The sequence below is a fragment of the Pongo pygmaeus genome, chromosome 14, assembly GCF_028885625.2.
Source record: "Pongo pygmaeus isolate AG05252 chromosome 14, NHGRI_mPonPyg2-v2.0_pri, whole genome shotgun sequence".
Lineage (NCBI taxonomy): Eukaryota > Metazoa > Chordata > Mammalia > Primates > Hominidae > Pongo > Pongo pygmaeus.
Genome location: NC_072387.2, coordinates 123,700,149 through 123,719,935, shown reverse-complemented (window position 1 = coordinate 123,719,935; position 19,787 = coordinate 123,700,149). Strand labels below are relative to the sequence as shown.

The window sequence follows — 19,787 nt, the reverse complement described above, 5'->3', positions numbered from 1 at the left end:
CCACAGAAACGGATCTGTCTGTGGCTTTCCATTAGAAATTCCAGGGCCCTGTCCAGAAATATGCAGATATTTGGACCCAGCCAGAAAATGAGTTGGATTTTCCAAACAAGCAGATGTGGATGCAGCTTCTGTGGCAGCAAAAATAGAAATTCCAGGTGTTGATTTCAGACAGAGCACTTTACAAGCAGACAGCCCAAGCACCTGTGGCCCTAGGCAAATCTCTACCTCTGTAACCAATGCATCCGTAGGCATTGGCTCCTGGGACCTGTGGGTGGGCGTCAGGGTTGCTCAGCATGGGGTGTGGCTCTGCTGCAGAACAAGGAGGAGCTTTTCCTGCTCACCAGGGCGTCAGCACCACCGGCTCACACATCAGGATGGGAGACAACCAAGGGAAAACCAAGGTGGGAACAGGTCACCTGTGCCCACTGTGTCGGGAAGCTCCAGGTCAGCGACCCCTCTGAGTGTCACACTCAGTCCCACGTGTCTGGGAGGCTGCACCCCAGCCCCTGCTAACCAGGTGTGCCCAGGGAGGCAAGGCTGCTCAGACAGCAGAAAAAAACAGGCATCCTGAGGGGCCTGCTAGGGCCCCACTGTGGCTGTGGGATGGAGCCAGCAGCTCTGAGGCGGGGTCACGTGTGCAGCTCACAGCTCGGACAGCAGCAGGGTGGGGATCTGGCTCCAGCCTGTCTGGGCTCAACGTGGCTGTCGGGAGGACGACAGGAAGCAGGTGCTGCCCGCAGAAGAGAGGCGCGTTTAAGAAACCAGAGCCGCCAAGTCGGCCCCTGAGTGGCAGGTGCACGATCCCACAGGCCTCCAAGTTCAGGGGCCTAAAACCTGGGACTTGGCTGATTTTCCTGTAACTAGACCTAGTTCCTGTGGCAGATGCCCAGGCAGCCAGAAAAGAAGGCAGGGCTGGCAGCCCCCAAGTCTCTCCACTCACCCACCCTTGCGCCAGTGCCCACCCTTCTCCCAAGATTAACCCAAGTCTGGAGGGTTCAGGTGGCAGTATCTTTGAGCAGAGAGTGGGGGATGGGACAGGGTCCTCTTTGAACTTCACCCCGTCCCCTGCAGGTGTGGCCTGAGGTGTTTGCATGGAGGAGGTGTGGACTGGTGTCCTGGGCAGGTCCCATCAAGGTCCAGGAGGGGTGGCCCGGAAGACTCAGCCTCAGCTCACAGGCCGCACATGGCTGCACACAGAGACCTCCCGATGCCACAGGCCACGTGCACCTGGGAAAGTCTGACTCAAGCCACCTGTGGGGCCGCAGGGGTCCCAAGGTCCCTGGGCAGGGACGCGGGGCCACTGGCCTCAGAGAAACGCCTCCCAGTGCCTGACAGGCACAGAGAGCTGGGGCCTCATCAGGGCCACACAAGCTTCAGGGAAAGAGGCCTCGGTGGTGAGGCTGTGGGCCCGACAGGACCAACCCCGAGCTGGGTGCCCAGCGAGTGTGGCCGCCTGTGCCCATGCTCCGCCTGTGCTCCACTCCCTTAGTTATTCCCCCGCCGTGGGTGAGGTCGTGGGATCCAGCGTTGGATGGCAAGTGGATGGGGCCACTCGACGCCTGTCCTCCAGAACACCCGGCCCTTGTGGGACCTACTCAGGGCCGTGGGGCCTTGGCACGGGCTCTTGCCCTGGGTAGCTCACAGCGTCCTCACCGGTGACCCGCAGAGCCGCCCAACACTGCCATCCAGGGATCCCAGAAACCACTCTCCACCAGCCCCACCCAAAGGGGCGGAGACCCTCACAGCTTCCATAGGAGAAGGTGCAGGGCCCGACGCCCCAGGAAGGCTGATGGGGCTCCCACGACAGCGAGGCCCTAAGCAGAAGCTAAGCAGGGCGCAAGGAAGGCAGCCGAAACCTCACCCTCCAGCACTTAGAGGAATGCAGAAAACGGGCTCGGTCCAGACCAAAGATTTCTGTGTGTGGTGTGTGTAGTATGTGTGGTGTGTGTGATGTTGTAGTATGTGTGGTGTGTGGTTTGTGTAGTGTATGTGGTGTGCATTGTGTAGTGTGTGTGTCATATGTGTGGTGTATGTATTGTGTGGAGTGTGTGTTGTGTATTTTGTGTTGTGTGTGTTGTGTGCTGTGTGCAGTGTATGTGGTGTGCATTGTGTGGTGTGTGTGTCATGTGTGTTGTGTGTAGTATGTGGTGTGTGTGGTGTGTGGTGTGTGTTGTGTGTGTGATGTGTGTCATGTGTGATGTGTGTGGTGTGTGTGCAATGTGTGTCATGTGTGATGTGTGTGGTGTGTGCTGTGTACTGTGTGGAGTGTGTGGTGTGTGTGATGTGCATTGTGTGGTATGTGTCGTGTGTTGTGTGTAGTGTGTGTGGTGTGAGTAGTGTATTGTGTGGAGTGTTGTATATTGTGTCTTGTGTGGTGTGTGTTGTGTGTGGTGTATGTGGTGTGCATTGTGTGTTGTGTGTGTCATGTGTGTTGTATGTGGTGTGTGTAGTGTATTGTGTGGAGTGTGTATTGTGTATTGTGTGTGTGTGGTGTGTGCTGTGCGTAGTGTGTGTGGTGTCGTGTGTGTAGTGTATGTGGTGTGTATTGTGTGGTGTGTGTGTCATATGTGTGGTGTGTGTGGTGTGTGTTGTGTGTTGTGTATAGTGTGTGTGGTGTGTGGTATATGTGATGTGTATTCTGTGTTGTGTGTTGTGTGTTGTGTATTGTGTGTGGTGTGTGGTGTGTGTGTCATGTGTGGTGTGTGTGGTGTGTGTTGTGTGTTGTGTATAGTGTGTGTGGTGTGTGGTATATGTGATGTGTATTGTGTGGTGTGTGTGGTGTGTGTTGTGTGTTGTGTATAGTGTGTGTGGTGTGTGGTATATGTGATGTGTATTGTGTATTGTGTGTTGTGTGTTTTGTGCTGTGTATTGTGTGTGGTGTGTGGTATATGTGATGTGTATTGTGTGGTGTGTGGTGTGTGTTGTGTGTTGTGTATTGTGTGTGGTGTGTGGTATATGTGATGTGTATTGTGTGTTGTGTGTTGTGTATAGTGTGTGTGGTGTGTGGTATATGTGATGTGTATTGTGTGGTGTGTGGTGTGTGTTGTGTATTGTGTGTGGTGTGTGGTATATGTGATGTGTATTGTGTGGTGTGTGTGGTGTGTGTTGTGTATAGTGTGTGTGGTGTGTGGTATATGTGATGTGTATTGTGTGGTGTGTGTGGTGTGTGTTGTGTATTGTGTGTGGTGTGTGGTGTGTGTGTCATGTGTGGTGTGTGTGGTGTGTGTTGTGTGTTGTGTATTGTGTGTGGTGTGTGGTATATGTGATGTGTATTGTGTGTTGTGTATTGTGTGGTGTGTGGTATATGTGATGTGTATTGTGTGGTGTGTGTTGTGTGTTGTGTATTGTGTGTGGTGTGTGGTATATGTGATGTGTATTGTGTGTTGTGTGTTGTGTATTGTGTGTGGTGTGTGGTATATGTGATGTGTATTGTGTGTTGTGTGTTGTGTATTGTGTGGTGTGTGGTATATGTGATGTGTATTGTGTGGTGTGTGTTGTGTGTTGTGTATTGTGTGTGGTGTGTGGTATATGTGATGTGTATTGTGTGTTGTGTGTTGTGTATTGTGTGTGGTGTGTGGTATATGTGATGTGTATTGTGTGGTGTGTGGTATATGTGATGTGTATTGTGTGGTGTGTGTGTTGTGTGTTGTGTATTGTGTGTGGTGTGTGGTGTGTGTGGTGTGTGTTGTGTGTTGTGTATTGTGTGTGGTGTGTGGTATATGTGATGTGTATTGTGTGTTGTGTGTTGTGTGTTGTGTATTGTGTGTGGTGTGTGGTATATGTGATGTGTATTGTGTGTTGTGTGTGGTGTGTGGTATATGTGATGTGTATTGTGTGTTGTGTGTTGTGTAGTGTGTGTGGTGTGTGGTATATGTGATATGTGTTGTGTGTTGTGTATTGTGTGTGGTGTGTGGTATATGTGATGTGTATTGTGTGTTGTGTGTTGTGTGTTGTGTAGTGTGTGTGGTGTGTGGTATATGTGATGTGTGTTGTGTGTTGTGTATTGTGTGTGGTGTGTGGTATATGTGATGTGTATTGTGTGGTGTGTGTGTTGTGTGACATGCATGTGTTTTGTACTGTGTGAAGTGTGTCGTATGTGTCTGTGCGTGTGCACACACGTGGGGCACAGGAGAATCGCCAGTTAACACTGTTTTATGCCCTTCCCTTTCCCATCCCTGTGGGACCAATGGGACTGTGCCAGGTTACAGAGCTCTTCCTGAAATAAATGATTCATATGTCTGTTTGGGTGAGGAGTAAACAGTAACTCATTCAGCAGTGGAAAAATATCTAAAGCTGATGTGATTTGGGGCATTCTTCAGATGTCACCGGAGACTAATATGATAATGGGTAGGGATGATGGTGAAGCCATTCCTAATGATCAGATTCCATCCCTTAAGTGAACAGAGTGAAATCTTTATAAATGAAATGATGCCATGTCTGGCCTTTGCTTCTAAACAACATGGGAAGAGAAGAAGCAGGCGGGGGGTGAACAGGACAAGTGATGGAGTTGGGTGGGGGGGCACGGAGGGTTCATTACGCGATTTTCTCCACCCTTGTATGTGCTTAAAATTTTCTATGGTAAAAATTTTAAATAAAAATAAATCGAGAAAAAAGTGTTCATGTGTATCTGGATGCATTGGAAATACACTCGTTCTCTCTCTAGCTAACATTGACAGCCTGCCTTGCTGCCTTTTGAAATAACTTGAATGTTCTGACATCTATGCAGTTAAAACCAGTGTATAACAATGGCCACTACTTTCTCGAAACCTGTCACGAACAAGACATTCTCATGTGCATTGGCTCAAATGTTCCCAGCCACCATGCAAATGAAGAAACTGAGGCTGAAATGCTTCAGTAAGTTTCCTAGGATCACGCAGCACTCACGGACAGCCAGGTTCCAGCTACCACAAGTATTAAATTAATGTGAGATTGTGAAATATGGGTTCACCATACAACATCAGCCCAGAAGAATGCCTCTCCTGAAAAGGCAGAAATGAGCTTGCACAGGCATCACAGACAACCCCTCAGAGGCTCTGGTCTGGGGCATCCGGGTGCCCCCCTCACCCAGGTGAGGGAAGCCCGTGAACAGGTGAACACCACACGGCTCTGGCAGTGGCTGTCACTCTTGGATCTTTATCCTGTCATTCCAGTACCCATGTGCTTTTACCGAAGCCATAGAAATGGTCCTCCTGCATCCAGATTGGAAAGGAAGAAGCAAAAGTGTTTCTATTTGACATGCTCTAGTAGATAAAAAATCCTGAGGAATCCATTTTTTAAAGAACTACTAGAACAAAGAAATGAGTTCCACAGGGTTGCAGATATTAGATCAACATACAAAGTCAACTGTATTTCTAAACACTTGCAATGGACAACCCAGAAGTTAAATTAAGAAAACAATTCCACTCAAAATAGCCTCAAAAAGAATAAAGTACCTAAGAATAAATTTAATTTGGTAAGTACTTCATTTGATAAATACTGAAGAATAAGTAAATTCGATATAAAACTTATACTCTAAAAACTACAAAACATTGTTTTTAAAAACTAAAGAAGGTCTAAACTGGGAAAGCATTCCATGTTCATGGATTGGGATACTTAACATTAAGATGGTAACACTCCCTACACTGAGCTACAGATTCAACACATCCCTGCCAGAATCCCAGCTGGCTTCCGTGTAGAAACTGACCAGTTGATTCTAAAATTCATATGGAATTGCAAGGGATTCAGAATTGCCAAAGTAACCCTGAAAAAGAACAAAGCTGGAAGACTCACGAGCCCTTATTTCAAACTTACTCTAAAGCTACAGTAATCAAGACTGTGGTACCGGCAAAAGCAAAGACATATAGATTAAAAGAATAGAATTAGAAGTCCACAAATAAACCATATATCTATGGCTAATTAATTTTCAACAAGGGTGCCAAGACCATTCAATGAGAAAAGAACAGTCTTTTCAGCAAATGGTGCTTGGACAACTGGATGTCCGCAAATGCATGAACATGGGTCCCTACCTCACACTATGAAGAAAGTTAACTCAAGGTGGATCACAGAACCAGATAGAAGAGTTAAAACTATAATAACTCCTACCTCATACCATACACAAAAGTTAACTCAAAGTGAATCACAGACCCAGATGGAAGAGTTAAAACTATAAAACTCTTCTAGAAAAATCTAGGGGTAAATCTTCATGTCCTTAGATTTGCAAAACATTCTTAGATATGACACCAAAAGCATGAACAACAAAAGAAAAAATAAATTAGAGTTCATCAAAATTAAAAACTTTTGTGCCTCAAAGGACACCATGAAGAAAGTGAAAAGGCAATGTAAAGAATGTGAGGAAATATTTGCAAATCACATATCTGAGAAGGGACTTGTATCTAGAATACATAAATGACTCTGATGACTCAACAGGAAAAGACAGCCCAATGTAAAAATGAGCAAAGGAAATGAACAGACATTTCTCCAAGAACATATGCAAATTGGCCAATAGGCACATGAAGAGATGCTCCACATCACTAATAATCAGGGAAATGCAATCAAAACCACGATGAGATACCACTTAACACACATTAAATGGCTAGACTCAAACAGTCAGTGACAAGTGCTGATGAAGGAGTGGAGAAACTGGAGCCCTCATGCCTGTCTGTGGGAAAGTAACATGGGGCAGCCACTTTGGAAAACAGTCTGGCAGTTCCTCAAATGATTAAACAGCATTACTGTATGACCCAGCAATTCCACTCCTAGGTACATGCCCAAAAGAAATGAAAATGCATTTTCGCACAGAAACCTATGTACAAATGTTCACAGCAGCATTATTCACAACAGCCAAAGGGTGTAAACAGCTGTAATGTCCATCAACTGGTGTACGGATAAGTGTGGCCCATCCATACAGTGGATTATTATTATTATCATTGTTATTATTATTATTTGAGACAGAGTCTTGCTCTGTCATCCAGGCTGGAGTGCAATGGCTCAATCTCGACTCACCGCAACCTCTGCCTCCCAGGTTCAAGTGATTCTCCTGCCTCAGCCTCCTGAGTAGCTGGGATTATAGGCATGTGCCACCACACCCGGCTAATTTTGTATTTTTAGTAGAGACAGGGTTTCACCATGTTGGTCAGGCTGGTCTTGAACTCCTGAACTCGTGATCCGCCCACCTTGGCCTCCCAAAGTGCTAGGATTACAGACATGAGCCACCGTGTCCTGCCCATATAGTGGATTATTATTCAGCCATAGAAAGCAAGGACATTCGGAGGAAGCTTAAAGACACAATGCGCAGTGCCAGACACCAGACACAGAGACCGCAGATAACACGTTACTCCCTCCACACACAAGCCCAGAGTAGGAATCTACAGAGAACGCATATCACACATTACTCCCTCCGCAGGCAAGCCCAGAGTAGGAACCTACAGAGACAGGAAGTTGATTCCTGGTTGCTTAGGCTGGGTAGGTAGGGTGCTAAGAGAAGGGTGTGGGTTTCTTGCTGAGGTGATTCATGTTTTAACACTGGCTGTGCTGATGGTTCATGCATCTGTGAATACACTAAAAACCATTGAATTGTGTGCTTTAAATGGGTGAGTTATATGGAATGTGGACTATATCTCATTAAAGCCATTTTTTTAAAAGGAAAGAAAAACAGACCCACACTGTCCACCCATCCTGTGCATCGCCAAAGCCCGGCTTCACACCCAGCTTCTGCCTCTTTGGGGAAATCTTATGGAAAAGCCTTCAAGAGGCCTTCCATCCTCAGGCCCACCCAACTCCCTGCAGGCACCAAGCAGCTCCAGACTCTGAAGAGATGCTGTCTAGAGACCATCACGGGGGCTGCTGGCTCCCAAAGGTGGCCTCTGTTTCCAACACCATTCTGCAGACTAGTGCGTGTAAGGCCTTTGCCCACCCTGGTCAGCTGTGATGCCCACCCTCGGGAGCCAACAACAGGGGGTGGGTGGGAGAGGAAATGCCGGGCCTATCTCTCCACCTCTTTGCAACTGCTAGCCAAGAACGGCAGCTCACCCTGCAGTGCACACTGTCTAATATGCAGAACAGAACACTTTGCTCCACCAGAATCCCAGTGTCTTTGCAGCCACCCCCAAACCCTCCAAGGACCTCCCACCCTCACACAATCAGGCTCCATCTGCCCAAGGGTCAGTTTCCTGGGCAGCAGTGGGAGTTTTCTGGGTCCCATGTGGGGTGATATGGTTTGGCTGTGTCCTCTCCCAAATCTCATCTTGAATCCTCATGTGTTGTGGGAGGGACCTGGTGGGAGGCAATTGAATCATGGGGGCAGGTCTTTCCTGTGCTGTTCTCATGATAGTGAGTAAGTCTCACAAGATCTGATGGTTATTACAAAGGGAAGTTTCCCTGCACAGGCTCTGTCTTTGCCTGCTGCCATCCACATGACAGGACTTGCTCCTCCTTACCTTCCGCCGTGATCATGAGGCTTCCCCAGCCACGTGGAACTGTGAGTCCAATTAAACCTCTTTCTTTTGTAAATTACCCAGTCTTGGGTACGTCTTTATCAGCAGTGTGAAAACAGACTAACACACAGGGTTCCAAGGGCACACACTGCGGCCCAGCCATCTCACCCTCCCTCTCGGCCTGGGAACTGGGAACAGGCAGGGGTTGGGGGCCTGACACAGGTCATTTGCACACTGGATGATACAGTAACATGACAGCTGGTGCAGGGAAGGCTGAGAACTCCAGCCTGCTCTGAGGCAACAACTGGGAGATGAGGCAGAAATGGCCCAACCACCTCCCCTCTAAACCCTGCTCTTAAAATTCAATCCTGGCTGCCACCATGAACTGACAAAATTAGCCAGTTTTTGTTTTTAAAGTTACAGTCCCCAAAACAGTGCATCAACAAAACAGACTTCCAGCTGAACCTGATCGCTGTTGCCGCGCATACAGCCACAAACATCATGGACAGGCAGTGTCTAGATTTCACTCTGCGTTGCTGCCGTGTGAACCGGGGGCTCCCTCCTGGTTTTATGTCTTTACCTCTCCTCTTAGTCTGGGCAAGATAAACATTAACCAAACTCAGACGAAAAACAAGACTCTAGAGCCACTGGCTCAAAAGGAAGAGAGGCTTATGCACATGTTTTTGCCTGAACTTTACAAACTAGGACTTAATTTAATTTGCCACCTCCGTCCCAAACTTCATGCATTCTCTGAGCTTCCCAGGCCTCACTGTTGGTGGCTGCACACCACATGAGGCTGATGCACCAGCAACCCAGGGCCATGCTCGCTTAGACTAAAGTGTGAATGGTACTCGCTGAACCCTGTATCCAGGACTGTGCAGGCCACAGCCCGGGAACCTCAGAGCTGGTCCCGTAGACACCAATGTGCTGGGGAGGCAGGGCTGACTCTTCTCAGAGCCCCAGTGCAGCTGTACCATCCCCTGATGAGGGACTCATGCTCCCCACCACCCCATGTTTGAAAGAAGCAATGTACTTTCTTACCATTTGCCTTCTATTCTCCACCAAGTTGATGCCAATAATTCCTAAGAAAGATCCGAAGCCGAGCTAAAACCAAAGGAAGAACGAGAGAGAAACACTCATTAACATCCCTGGAAGCTTAACACTGACATTTAAAGCAAATAATCCCGCCCTCAAACGCATTTTATCCAGGGATGAAGGCCAGACATCCCCACCTCAAGAACCTCAACCACTGAGCAGCAGGTGCGTCTGCTGGCATTGGGTGGGCGTCTCTGCAACGTCACCCGTCCTGTCTTCTCTGCTCAGAGGTTTTTAATGATGCATCTGTTTGGCTTGTGACTCTGGGGTAAGAGAAGTTCCCACTCCTCCCCCAGAGACAACATCTTTTCGGGGACCCAGGGCCACCAAGCACCACCATCTGTCCCGTCTTCTCCAGGCCTGAGGTGCCCCTGAGCATGGCTCCTGGGTAAGGTATTAGGGAACTACAGCCGTGTTTCAAAAGAAGGGTTGCCAGGCACCAGGGCCACCTGTGACACCTGCTTAAATGGCCTAACTCTGGCTGCTGCTTCGGGAGAGTGAGCAGGGCAAGCCGTTAGCAGGGAGGTTTCAGGTGTGGGGAAAGGGCACTTGGCCAGGCACAGAGGGGGCCCCGGGCTGCAGCACAGGCCACCAGGAGTCTGGCGGAGCCCCCTTGCTCTACAGGAAGCCCCAGCTCTGCGCAGAATGATGCCGGGATGTTGGGAAATAGACATGGGACTGTGCTGTCTTAGAACAGAGGCCACCGGCCGGGCATCCGCACCCTCCACCCGGGGCCTGTCCTGGCAGGTGATGCCCACCTGGCAGAGGAATTTTTAAAATCAGTGTGAAGAATATGCATTTCAGCAGCACCCACCGAAAATCTGGCTCAGAGCAGCCGGCAAAAGTGCCTCCCGCAGACAACATGGAGCTGCGAACAATCGTGCCGAGGCCTAAGACAGCTCTTGCTCACACGCAGGTGCGCTGGGCCGGTCACACTTCCCAGTGAGTGTCTGTTGGAAGGGGTGGCCTGCCCGGCACAGCCTTGGAGTTCCTGGGGCTGTGGTGTCAAGTTTAATGCACTGGAAACCGGACTTCTTTATGTAAATAGTTTTGCCTTTTCTGTAATTGTGTCTGTGTGTCTGTGGTGATAGACACGTACACATGTGGCTTTCACCAATGGTTTGAGAATTCTCCAGGGATAACAGGAATATTTCTTCACGTGCTGAGCTTCAAAATACTGCAGTTCAACTCCACAGTTCAAAAATATCAAAATTCCACTTCGATATACATGTATTAAAATACATCTGTTTCACTATGTTTTATTTTTTGGGGATTTGAAAAAAAACACACCTTTCTTGAAAATGTTGAGATGTTTTCATGTTCTGGCCGCTTCTTCTGAGATCAGCTTTTTAAGTCTCTACATTGGCAGAAAGTCTCCACAGAAGTAACTCTTAGCCACGTTTCCTTGAAGCTGCTTTTATTTGTCATCTCCCTAGTTTGCTTTCAGAACTGTCTGTGCTACAGGTCATTTCAATCTGGTCAGCACAGCATTAATTCATAGCCCAGAAAGTAGATTCTTTACAGAGCATAGCTTGAGCGTTAGCCATTGATGTTTTTGATTATGTTATTTTGAGGGAGCTCTTAAATAAGCTTGAGAACAAACCAAAAAAAACCAACCACTCAAGGCTGATTTTGATGTTTTGCAAATCACTTGGAGGTCCCTCCTCACAGCCGCTTGCCCTCTGGGCTCCCCTTTCTGCCCAGGAAGCAGAAAAACCCCTCACATGAGGCCAAGGTCCCCACACCATTGGCCTCTTGCAATTTTACTGATAAAGCTTTTTCTGCACAGATACTATTTGTATATGTTTATTCATAAACTATACACAGGTAGATAGTGTAGATGTCTAAGGCACACCCTAAGATATAAACAAAGGAAAATATAATACTGAAATAAACAATATTTGTAAAATATTTCTAAATACTGAGTGCCAAAAATCTTTCATCTTTGCTGATTGTCATCAATATTATTACCAATCTTGGTAGTACTTTAGGGGAGAGTAATGAGATTGAAGAAGCCGCATTTTAAAATCTTGCTTTAGCACTTTATGACATAGCAACCGGGCTCTGGGGCATGTGAAGGGCATTGCAGCTGATCCAAGCCACTCCAACAGAGGTTCACTGTGCAGAATGCAGGCACTTAGGAGAATTTTTTTACTAATGACAGAGGATGTAATTTCATAGTTCAAAAAACCTTGATACTTTTGAATCTGGGTGACCAATTCTTGCCAATTAGGTTACCATCAATTTATCTCGCCGCCTTACTGTCCAAAATCTGGCCTGACGGGTGGATGAGGTCAGCACCACCACCTTCTGGCCCTTCCCACACGATTATGTCACTAATACGATCTTTGACCCACAGCTTCTTGGTAGGAATCGTTTAAAGTTACTTTCCCCTTCCATGGGCTATGATGGTCGACCTGGTCCCCCAGGGTAAAATCCTTCCAGGACGCTGGGGGAGGCTCTGTCCGGCCTTTTTGGACAACCTGAGCTCCTGGCCCCTCCTCCACCTTGGACATTTCCTGTCGCCAGGCTCTGGCCCCCCTCCTGCCCTCTGGTCACCCTGTGACCACATCGGGCCAACCCAGACAATGGAGGGCACGTGGCCCTATTTTAAGGTCAACTTGGACCTCAACCCGAATTCCCCTCTGCCTTGGACCTGCCACCGTCCCAGGTCCTGGGGATTGGGATGTGCATGTCTGTGGGGGCCGTAACCCTGCCAACCACAAGCACCAATCGAAGCCTCCCCACCTTCAGCCCCAGCCCTGTGAGCTGGCGTGGACTCCACCCTGAGAGAGCCACACACCACCCTGCCCTCCCCTGCCCAGGCCGCCCGCTCGGCGCACTCACAATGATCCCTGGGTAGTAGCCCCCCACGGTCACATTCTCCGTCCTGGTGGTGGCAGCCAGCCCGATGGTCACTATGAGGACGGACACCAGCAGCAGAGACCCCACAAACCAGAGCGACGTCTTCTTCCTCCTCGAAAGCCCCTCTGTGGGGAGGAAGGCGAGGACCTGTCAGTGAGGGCTCAGGCTCAGGAGGGCGTCAGCCCGGCAGGCTCTGGGCCGTGCTCCGTTACCCAGGGGTCCTGGGATGCACTATCCCTGCCTGCCTCCAGGCCCACCTCAGGGGACCACCCCCAACCTCCATTAGATAACAGAATAAAATCTCTGGACCATAAGCCACTATACTGGATAGCCTGGTATTTGTGGCCAAACCTAATTCTAACTGTCACAGAACTCAAGAAAGCAAACTAGAAAGGACTCCTTCCTATTGGCTGCCTCTTCCTCTATCTGACTTTCACCCCTTGGTGTCCCCAGGAGGACAGGAGCATCTTTTGTTTCCTGTTTTATCACCACCATTCCCTCACAGACACACCCTCTCTACCCGCCTATCCCAGCCGCACCCAGAGGGGATAGGCGCGGGGAGAGAGGAACGCACACAGCAGCCATCCAGCTGTGCCATCTGTTTTGCTTTGTTTTATTTTTTGAAAATTGTATCATCTTGATCCCTGTGTGACTCCAAACAAAATAAGGGATTTAAAACACCATGGTAAGGTCTTCCTACTCCAAGAGTTTGAAAATCAACATTTGTGTGTGTGCACATGTGTAAGTGCGTGTGTGCGGGGAAAGCAGACCGCACACTGGAGAGCCGCCGGCAGCGAGGACGGCCATGCAGACATCGTCCACACCCTAGAAGGTCCACATCTGAAGATTTACGCTTCTGCAATCCCATCAGCAGAGCTCAATGGCAAGGCAAGGTTATCGCACCCAAGGAAGGGATTGTTAGGTCCTCAGAAATGAGTTTCACAAAACTATAAATCAATGTGCAGATGCAGAATTGCTCTGCTGATCTAAGAGAGCCGTTTTTATCCAGCTGACCCAGCAAGGGCGTGGCCTTGGTCACGGCCTTCCTTCAAGGCCCTCTGGGACTCAGCACAGCCCCCGGCACAGCCACCCTGCCTGCCTCTTGACCCTTGCAAAGATACATTTGTCCCAAGAATCTCATCCTAAATCGCTTTTTACCTTCCACCTTGGAGGGGACCAGATCACTCCATTCGCCAACGTAATAAACTATCGGCTCCCACCAGCCAGCCAGGCTGCCCCCGTCTTGGACCCACTGCACCGAGGCGGCCAGTGGCACTGTCCTTGGTGTTATACTCCAGGCCGCAGGCAGTGGTTTCAGCCTCTCCCTGGTTGCCCCATCTCCTGCCTCCTTAGAGGCAGGCTTGTTCTGGCATCCACAGGGCCTTTGCACCTGCTGTCTCCAGCTAGACACTCCCAGCACTCCCTGAAGGCCTCACTTAAATGCTACTGCATAGACACACGGAGTATAGTAGCCGCACTCACCCCTGTGCTCTCCACAGTCACCCCTTCACCCCTGCCCCTGCAGAGCATCCTCGCGTGTGAGAGGCAGAGGGGACGCCAGACAGACAGAGGCACACGCTGCAGGCATTGGAAAAGGCCAAGTTCAGTGGAGAAAACTTAAGCAGAGCTGGGGACAGGGCGCTCCGGATGTGTCACCCACACGCAGCGGGCGGAGGGCAGAGCCTTCCCTGGGGGGCCTGGTGATGGCACAGTGTACCCCTCAGCCCAGCACCACGGGTGTGGAGTGAGGCCCTCCTTCTGAAAGCCACCCTCCTGAGACACCAGAGGCTGCAGCCCAGTGCGGGCTAGGGAGCAATCCCCACACCCAGCCTCAGGAACACGCCCTGGGGTGCGGGGTCCCTGCAGCCAGGGCCACGCCTGTGCCCTCCGGGTCCCCAAGGCAGCTTCTGCAGGGGTCACGCTGAATAAGCCTAGAGGGGTGACAAGCAGGTGGGTGCAGGGGCGGGCACAGCACCAGGAGCCCCAAGGCCACGCCAGCGGCCCAGGACCTGGCACCTACACATCCGTCACCCAGTGTCTGTTAAAGTCATGCTCCCCCAGCCCCAACCCGTGCCCCCGTGTCCCACGCCCACGCCCCGGCCCATCTCATCCCAGGCCACGCCTGCCTTCCCGTGTGCGTGGAGCACGTCCTTTCTTGTCCTTGGTTGGGGAGGACACTCCCCTCAAGTGAGTGAGGCCCAGGCATCCGACACCTGCCCTGCATGAGGGGACCAGCGCTGCACCTGCCAGCCAGAACACATGGCCCAAGGCCTCCTCCAGCTCCGCCTCTCAGTCCCTCACTTCTCAGCCTCAGGCTTCCTTCCTCCTCCCCACGTCTAACTCGCACAGTTCTTCTCCATGTCTGTCGTGGTATTTCTGAACTAAAAGCCAACCCTCGTTGGACTGGAAAAGGTTAGGAAGATGATAACGACATTCGTACAAGGAAAAGGAAGACAGTGGGTATATGTTGGAAAGTGTGATTTTTATGCTGCTCACAAGAGCAAAGTGATTTTTTATAGAACACTCATAAAGTACTGAAAAATGCAAAAGGGAAAATAAAATTCATGGTAACCCAAATTAACAGGTAGGTATAAAATCTTATGGTCTTTTTTCAATGCACTATGTACTTTTTAAAACATTTGTTTCTTAAATTAGGACCACAATGTTTTATAGTAATTTTTTCACTGAAATCTTGCAATCTGTTAAAAACCTGAAAGGTTATATGTTCATGGTCGTTTGCCCGAGAGACAGGAGCGATGGCAACAGATCCCGGGTCTCTGTTGGGAAGTCGAGGTGAGAAACGGCAAAGCCATGCTGGGAGCAAGTGGACGAGAGGAAGGCAGGCACCTCCCGCGGGTGAAACTCCGTTCTGGTTGATTCATTTTAGAAAGGTAGGTAAACTTTTTTAAAATGGACACGAAATATAAAAATATATGCAATTCCACATTTTGGAAGTTAATGAAACAGCTATCATGGAATTACACAAAATAATCATATTAATGATAACACCATCTAGGGATTGGGCAGTGTGTCGATTTTCAGAGCAGCCTAACTTCCTTATCTCATTTGATCATGACCAGAGGCTCCAGGTCGCCCTCACCAGCCTCCATGCAACACCTGCCAATGCAGCCAAATGCCAGGTGCCTTCAACTCACGCAATTCCCGCTTCGGCCTTTCCTGCTTTTCCTTAGGCTCCCATTCCAATCTTTTGACTGTTTAAATGTATTTTAAGAGCAATACAATTTCTAAAACTAAATTTTATGGGACTAAGTATTTGAGAAAATTATCAGACAAATGCTGTCCTTCTCAAAGGATTTTGTTGTGCAATTTTTCTTAATTAAATGCACTGCATACATATAATATTATGCTCAAAATAATTAACCAGATGACTCAGCGTCTGCTTCGACCCACAGGTAGAACCTTCCGTGGGGCTCCTGTCCCAGCCTCCTGTGGGCGTCCATCTGTCAGGAACCCCATGACTGGATTCTGGTTCTTAAAGCCAGAAGCTCTGTTCGGTTCCTTGGCAGGAAGAGTGGGGGCCCAGCAAGACCCACTGGGCTAACTGCCCTTGTCAAGTCAATTGGTAACATGCTGACTTGCTAATTACTATGCGAAGAGTTAGACATATCTCCTCTGAAACCACGTAAATCCTCCTACAAACCATTTTCAACCTAACTTTGCTATGTTTACCCCTCTTTCCTGAGTCTAACTTCCCCCCCATCTGCTACAAAATAAAAAGCAGAAGGTATGAGCCACCCTTTTATCAGCATTCCTATCACAGATTCCTAGATTAATACAAGTCTAGAAAGACAGCAGAACTCACATGGGGCACCGGGAGCAATGGTTGCAAATCATGCCATTCAATTACACAATGGTGATATTTTGACTCCAGATATAATAGAGATAACAAAAAGAAGACTCCCAACCTTAAATACATTTTATAAATACATGACACAGCATAAAAATGAGACAAAAAAATAAACTCAAGAAAAGAAGGTGGGATATCTTTATAATTAGCATAAGAGATAAGCATTTTAAGGTCAGATTTTCAAGAGAAAGGGGCTTTCACTTAGAAGAAAGATAACTAAAATCACCTGAATAATTTCCTTGATTTTTCCTGTCCCGGAAATACTGTTATTACGTGCACTGTGAAAATTAAAGTGCTCCTAAGTGCCCCAACTATTAATTAAAATATCTACCAATAGGTTTCTATTGCAGAGGCAGCTTACAGGGACTGGACCCAAACCATTCTGGGTCTGTCCAGACACATTGTGTGGTCTTGGGCGGCCATTCAATCTCCCTGAGCCTGGGAGAAGAGAACCCTGTGAGAGCCAAGAGCTCTGTCTCTTGTTTGTCACCAGTTCCTGGGGCTCAGATGAGGACATAGACACATCTCCTGGTACAGAATGAATGAAGGCACTTCAGTCTCCTGATCTGACATAGACACATCTCCTGGTACAGAATGAATGAAGGCACTTCAGTCTCCTGACCTGACATAGACACATCTCCTGGTACAGAATAAATGAAGGCACTTCAGTCTCCTGACCTGTAGGATGGAAATCATGAGAACCACCTGCTTATCCACCTCTTGAGATTGTGATAAGCGTCCAGTGAGACATGATACGTGGGCTCTCATATAGGTTTTTGTAAATGTAATGCATATGCTAATCATCAGGGTGGTGTTAACTTTAAGATGGCATAGCAGTTATTCTTAACCAGCATTTCTCCCACTGGAGTTACAAGGAGTTCTGAGATGTGAAGCTGAATGGGCCAACAGCTACCTCTCCGCTATCAAGTGCGCTGATTTTTCTAATTCTAGTCTTCCTCAGGTGCAGCCCATCTAGGATATCTCAGAATATCACCTTGTCACTCCCCACCAGCCCCCACTTCTCCCACCCAACCTGCTCTCCCCTTCCTGGCTCCTTCCCCAGCCTTAGCTGGAGGAGCTGAACCACAGGAGCCTGTGCCCACGCCAGGTCCTACCTGGAAGACACGCGAGGCTAGAGGTCAGGCTCTCCCTGCCCCTCAGACCCACTTCCTCTCCTCCACAGAGCCAGGAAGGGGCATGTCACAAAGCATGGGAGGTCTCACCGCTTGGAAGGGTTCCAAGATCCGGCCTTCCTGCCAACCAGGCCTGGAACGCCCAAAAAGAAGAGTGAGTTCCATTTAATCAGTGGGGACAGCAGTCATGGTGTCAACGTAATAATCCCAGGTAAAACGGTAATCACTCAGCCATCAATTCCTCTTTTGTCCTGATTTTACACATGCCCAGGGTAGTGAACAAAGAAGGGCAAAGCAGAAAAACCCATAATCCTACCCCCAGGTACCCCAAAACAGAAAGACCATAGTCCACCCCCAGATACCCCAAAGCAGAAAAACCCATAATCCACCTCCAGACACACCAAAGCAGAAAGACCATAACCCACCCCCAGATACCCCAAAGCAGAAAGACCATAACCCACCCCCAGATACCCCAAAGCAGAAAGACCATAACCCATCCCCAGATACCCCAAAGCAGAAAGACCATAACCCACCCCCAGATACCCCAAAGCAGAAAGACCATAACCCACCCCCAGACACCCCAAAGCAGAAAGACCATAACCCACCCCCAGACACACCAAAGCAGAAAGACCATAACCCACCCCCAGACACACCAAAGCAGAAAGACCATAACCCACCCCCAGACATACCAAAGCAGAAAGACCATAACCCACCCCCAGACACACCAAAGCAGAGACCATAACCCACCCCCAGACACACCAAAGCAGAAAGACCATAATCCAACCCCAGACACACCAATGCTTCATACATTTTAGTAAAAAACCAGCTCCAAACAAAAAGACCCATAACCCTACCCCAGATACACCAATGTTTCATATACTAAAAAGACCAGCTCCAAGTATTGTTTTAAGGTTTAAAGTTCTTTGTCAGAAGAAAATCTAAGTTAGATGCTATTTTTAAACATCAAGGCATTCTAATAACGATAAAACTAGTTAATAATAAGTTATCATTATTAAACACTAATAGACTAATCCACATTAATACATTTGACCATAGAGCATTTTGCTTTTAGAGTGGAAGGTATGTAGTGGTTTCTTTTAGAAAGAAGCCAAATTATTTGATTATTTTAAGTAACAGTAATTCGTCCGGTTCCGAACGATGCCGCAGTAAAAGGGTTGTGAGGTTAATCCCCAGAAGTTTGTGTTGGATTATTTCTGAGGGAGCGGCAGAGCCCCCTAGACACCACCCCATCCCTCCCTCCAGCCGTCAGAGCTTCACTTTCTAGGGAACTCTGTTTCTCTTTTGTTTTGAAATCTGCCCAGCCCTCTCCCCCTCAGGAAAATATCCGGCATCCTTCCAGTCCTGGCCACTTCCCAGCAGAGCCCCCGAGCCCGGCTTGCGAACTGGTGAACACGCAACAGGTTTCCTGTTTTCCCAGCCTGTGCCTGGCTCCGAGGCTGCAGCGGGCTTGATCTGGGAAGTGGAAGAATTGGAGATTCCGTGAACACACCGGGGAGAAACACGAGAGAGGGGCGAGCTGAAACCAAGCAACACTGTCCAGTTCTGTGAGCGCCTCTGCACGTTCAAACAGGAAAAGGCTACCTGGCTCTTCCAAACGAAGTTTTCCCGGAAAATTGTGTAGGTTGGAATAAACGGAAGAGATGGGGAAGGAGCACACTTTGGGGCGCCTGTTCCTCATAATAAAACATAACAGGGCGAGAGAGGCAAAGAGGAACAGACACAGAGTCAGAGAAAGGCAAAGACTGAGGAGGCAGAGACAGAAAGAGAGAGCGAGAGAGACAGAGAGAGAGAAAGAGAGAGAATGAATGAACGAACCGGTAGGACGAACGCCCTACCCCACTGCGAAATGCAAAGTGTTCCAAAGACAGCTCGAAGGAGGCGGAGGGACCAGACCCCGGGCCGCGTCTCTGCACAGGTTCTGCCCGGGCCGGCCGGGGACCTGCACTCCCAGCCCCGGGGTCCCCACGCTCCCCCGCAGGAGCCGAGAGGAGCCCCCAGCCCCGCGCTCACCTGCGGGGTCCAGCAGGCCCAGGGGCCCGGGCACCGGCGGCTGCATCCCGAGGCCCCACCCGGCTCTCCCGGGGCCACAGCCACAGTCCCGCCGCCAGGAGCCGCCCTCGCGGCGCCGCCCTTTCCCCGCCCCCTGCACCTCCCCGCGCTCCGCCCGCCTCGCGTCCTTCCTCGCTCTACTCTCCCTTCTCCGCCGTTTCTTCTCCTCCCTCCCCCGCTGCCCCTGCTCCCCCTGCTCCCCCTTCTCCCCTCCACCCCCTCCAGCGGCCGCCTGGTTTCTGGAAATGAGGACGCCGCGGCCGGGAGTGGAAGCCAGGCCCCAGATAGAAGGTGCCTGGAGAGGACCCTGCGGACTCGGGGTCGGAGCCCCGGCCTGGGACGGTG

The 19,787-nt window shown here is 49.4% G+C and overlaps 1 protein-coding gene across 6 annotated transcripts in view; it reads right to left on the bottom strand.

Moving 5' to 3' along the window:
* Positions 1 to 19,560, bottom strand: part of TMEM255B (transmembrane protein 255B) — a 56,503-nt gene extending 36,943 nt beyond the window's left edge. For 4 of the 6 annotated variants that reach the window (XR_010123495.1, XR_010123496.1, XR_010123497.1 and 1 more), the window contains exons 1-3: positions 19,404 to 19,560; positions 12,354 to 12,496; positions 9,453 to 9,515 (exon numbers count right to left, since the gene is read on the bottom strand). Coding sequence is in view for 3 of the 6 variants with exons in the window: in XM_063650680.1 (XP_063506750.1) it covers positions 9,453 to 9,515; positions 12,354 to 12,496; positions 19,404 to 19,449 (252 nt within the window). In the remaining 3 variants the exon portion in view is untranslated. The remainder of the gene's footprint in view (positions 1 to 9,452; positions 9,516 to 12,353; positions 12,497 to 19,403) is intronic. The other 2 variants (XM_054447103.2, XM_063650679.1) reach the window with 1 other exon arrangement.
* Between the last annotated feature and the right edge of the window lie 227 nt (positions 19,561 to 19,787).